This window comes from Meleagris gallopavo, unplaced genomic scaffold, assembly GCF_000146605.3.
Source record: "Meleagris gallopavo isolate NT-WF06-2002-E0010 breed Aviagen turkey brand Nicholas breeding stock unplaced genomic scaffold, Turkey_5.1 ChrUn_random_7180001938241, whole genome shotgun sequence".
Lineage (NCBI taxonomy): Eukaryota > Metazoa > Chordata > Aves > Galliformes > Phasianidae > Meleagris > Meleagris gallopavo.
Window position 1 is genome coordinate 2,948 of NW_011200169.1, and position 1,934 is coordinate 4,881.

Genomic DNA, 1,934 nt, shown 5'->3' on the forward strand with positions numbered 1-1,934 from the left:
CCCCCCAGCCCAAACCTGCCACGCTTATGGGGAGCTGTGGGTGGTCCGGGCTGCTTCCCACCCAGTGCTGTGACGGTTCTGATCCGACGGTTCAATGATCCACTTGGGGTCGGAGGGGACATCGCTCAGCCCCACAACCGACCCCACGGCCCACTTCTCCCCCCTCTCCCGTCCCCCCCAGATGCCAAAGGGACGATCAGGGAGATCGTGCTCCCCAAAGGCCTGGACCTGGACCGGCCCAAGCGGACTCGCACGTCCTTCACGGCGGAGCAGCTCTACCGCCTGGAGCTGGAGTTCCAGCGCTGCCATTACGTGGTGGGCCGCGAGCGCACCGAGCTGGCCAGGCAGCTCAACCTCTCCGAGACGCAGGTGAGGGGGGGTCCCAAGTGGGGACCCCAGGATCGGATCCCGATGCGGGGTGGGGGCCGCCGAGGCCTCCGGGTGGGAGGTGGGCGCCTCTTGGGGCCGCCTGGAGAAGGGAGAGTGGTGCGGGGTGTTGTGGAGCCAAGGTGGGGTTGGGGTTGGGGTTTGGGTTTGGGTTGGGGTCTGCTGCGGTGCCGTGGGTGGGGGAGCCTCGCCCCGCGGCTTTGGAGCAAAGGCAATGGTTGGGATTTGGTTGGGAGATGGAATTTCGGTCGGGGTCCAGGAGAGGCGTGTGGTGCCAGGATGAATTGTCCTCACCCCGTGGCTTTGGAGCCAACGCAGAGGTTGGGATTTGGTTGGGGGTGGGATTTGGGTTGGGGTCCACGGGAGGCGTGGGTGGTGCTATGGACGAGTCGACTTCACCCCACGGCTTTGGAGCCAACGCCGAGGCCGGGAGTTGGTTGGGATGCGGGTGATGGATCTCTCTTGTCCTGTGGCTTTGGAGCCGATGCGGAGGTTGGGATTTGGTTGGGGCGGGATTGGGGTCGGGGTCTGCAAGGTGCGTGTGGTGCTGTGGGTGGGGGACCCTCACCCCATGGCTTTTGGATGGGGGTGGGATTTCCATTGGGATCCAGGGGAGGTGTGCGTGGTGGGTGACCTTCACCCCGTGGCTTTGAAGTCAGCGTGGTGTTTGGGATTTGGCTGGGAGAGGGGATTTGGGTTGGGGTCCAGGTGTGTGCGGTGCTATGGGGGGTTACCCTCGCCCTATAGCTTTGGAGCCCACATCTGCGGGGACACCCCTGTGCCACCCCACCCCCACACAGGCACACCCTCCTCGGTCTCCCGCCTGAAAAATGACCTCTTTTGGTGCTTTCCCCCATCCCATGCACCAGGTCCCACTTTTGGGGGCCCCCAGCGCCGTGATTTTCTCCTTAATCCCCAGAAATGCCAGCTCAGCGTTAAGGCGGTTTAATTAGCCGGCGGAATCCTTTAATTAACTCCTAAAGCAGCAGCTTGGAAATGCATCCCCTCCGGCGGGGCGGGCGGTGTCTGTCATTAGGGTGTCATTAGGGTGTCATTAGGGTGTCACCACGGGATCGAGGTGTGCAGCAGAGCGGTTTTGGGGTCGGCTGAGCGGAACGACCCGGTGATAATTCCCTTAAATCCCCAGGGGGAGTGGGGAGGGGCGGCCATCCCGGGAGGGGGATTTGCTTTCTGGGTCAGGAGTTCAATGGCAGGCTCGGGTCTGGGTGCCCCACAGCCTTTGGGGCCCCTCCTGCCCTCGCTGGGGTGGTGGAGCATCCCCGGGGCTGCAGGAGCTCGGGGTGTCCGTCAGCATCCATCCCGGTCCCCATATCCCAAAAGGGGAGCTGGGGGATCAGGGACTTCCATCGGCATCTTTGTGGTTCCCCAAAGTGTCCCAAAGTGGGAGCTGTGGGCATGGGGACATCCGTGTGGGGCTGACGGGGACATCTGTGGGGGTCTGATGGGGATCATCCATCTGTCCATCTGTCCATCCGTCCATCCATCCATCCATCGTTCCATCCATCTGCCCATCAATCCACCCCTCT

At 63.0% G+C, this 1,934-nt stretch overlaps 1 protein-coding gene across 1 annotated transcript; it reads left to right on the plus strand.

Moving 5' to 3' along the window:
* Nucleotides 1–65: 65 nt before the first annotated feature.
* Nucleotides 66–509, plus strand: LOC109364925 (homeobox protein notochord-like; the record flags this gene model as incomplete). Its single annotated transcript, XM_019611503.1, has 1 exon — nucleotides 66–509. A coding segment is annotated over one exon (444 nt), but the record flags the coding sequence as incomplete, so codon positions are not given.
* Between the last annotated feature and the right edge of the window lie 1,425 nt (nucleotides 510–1,934).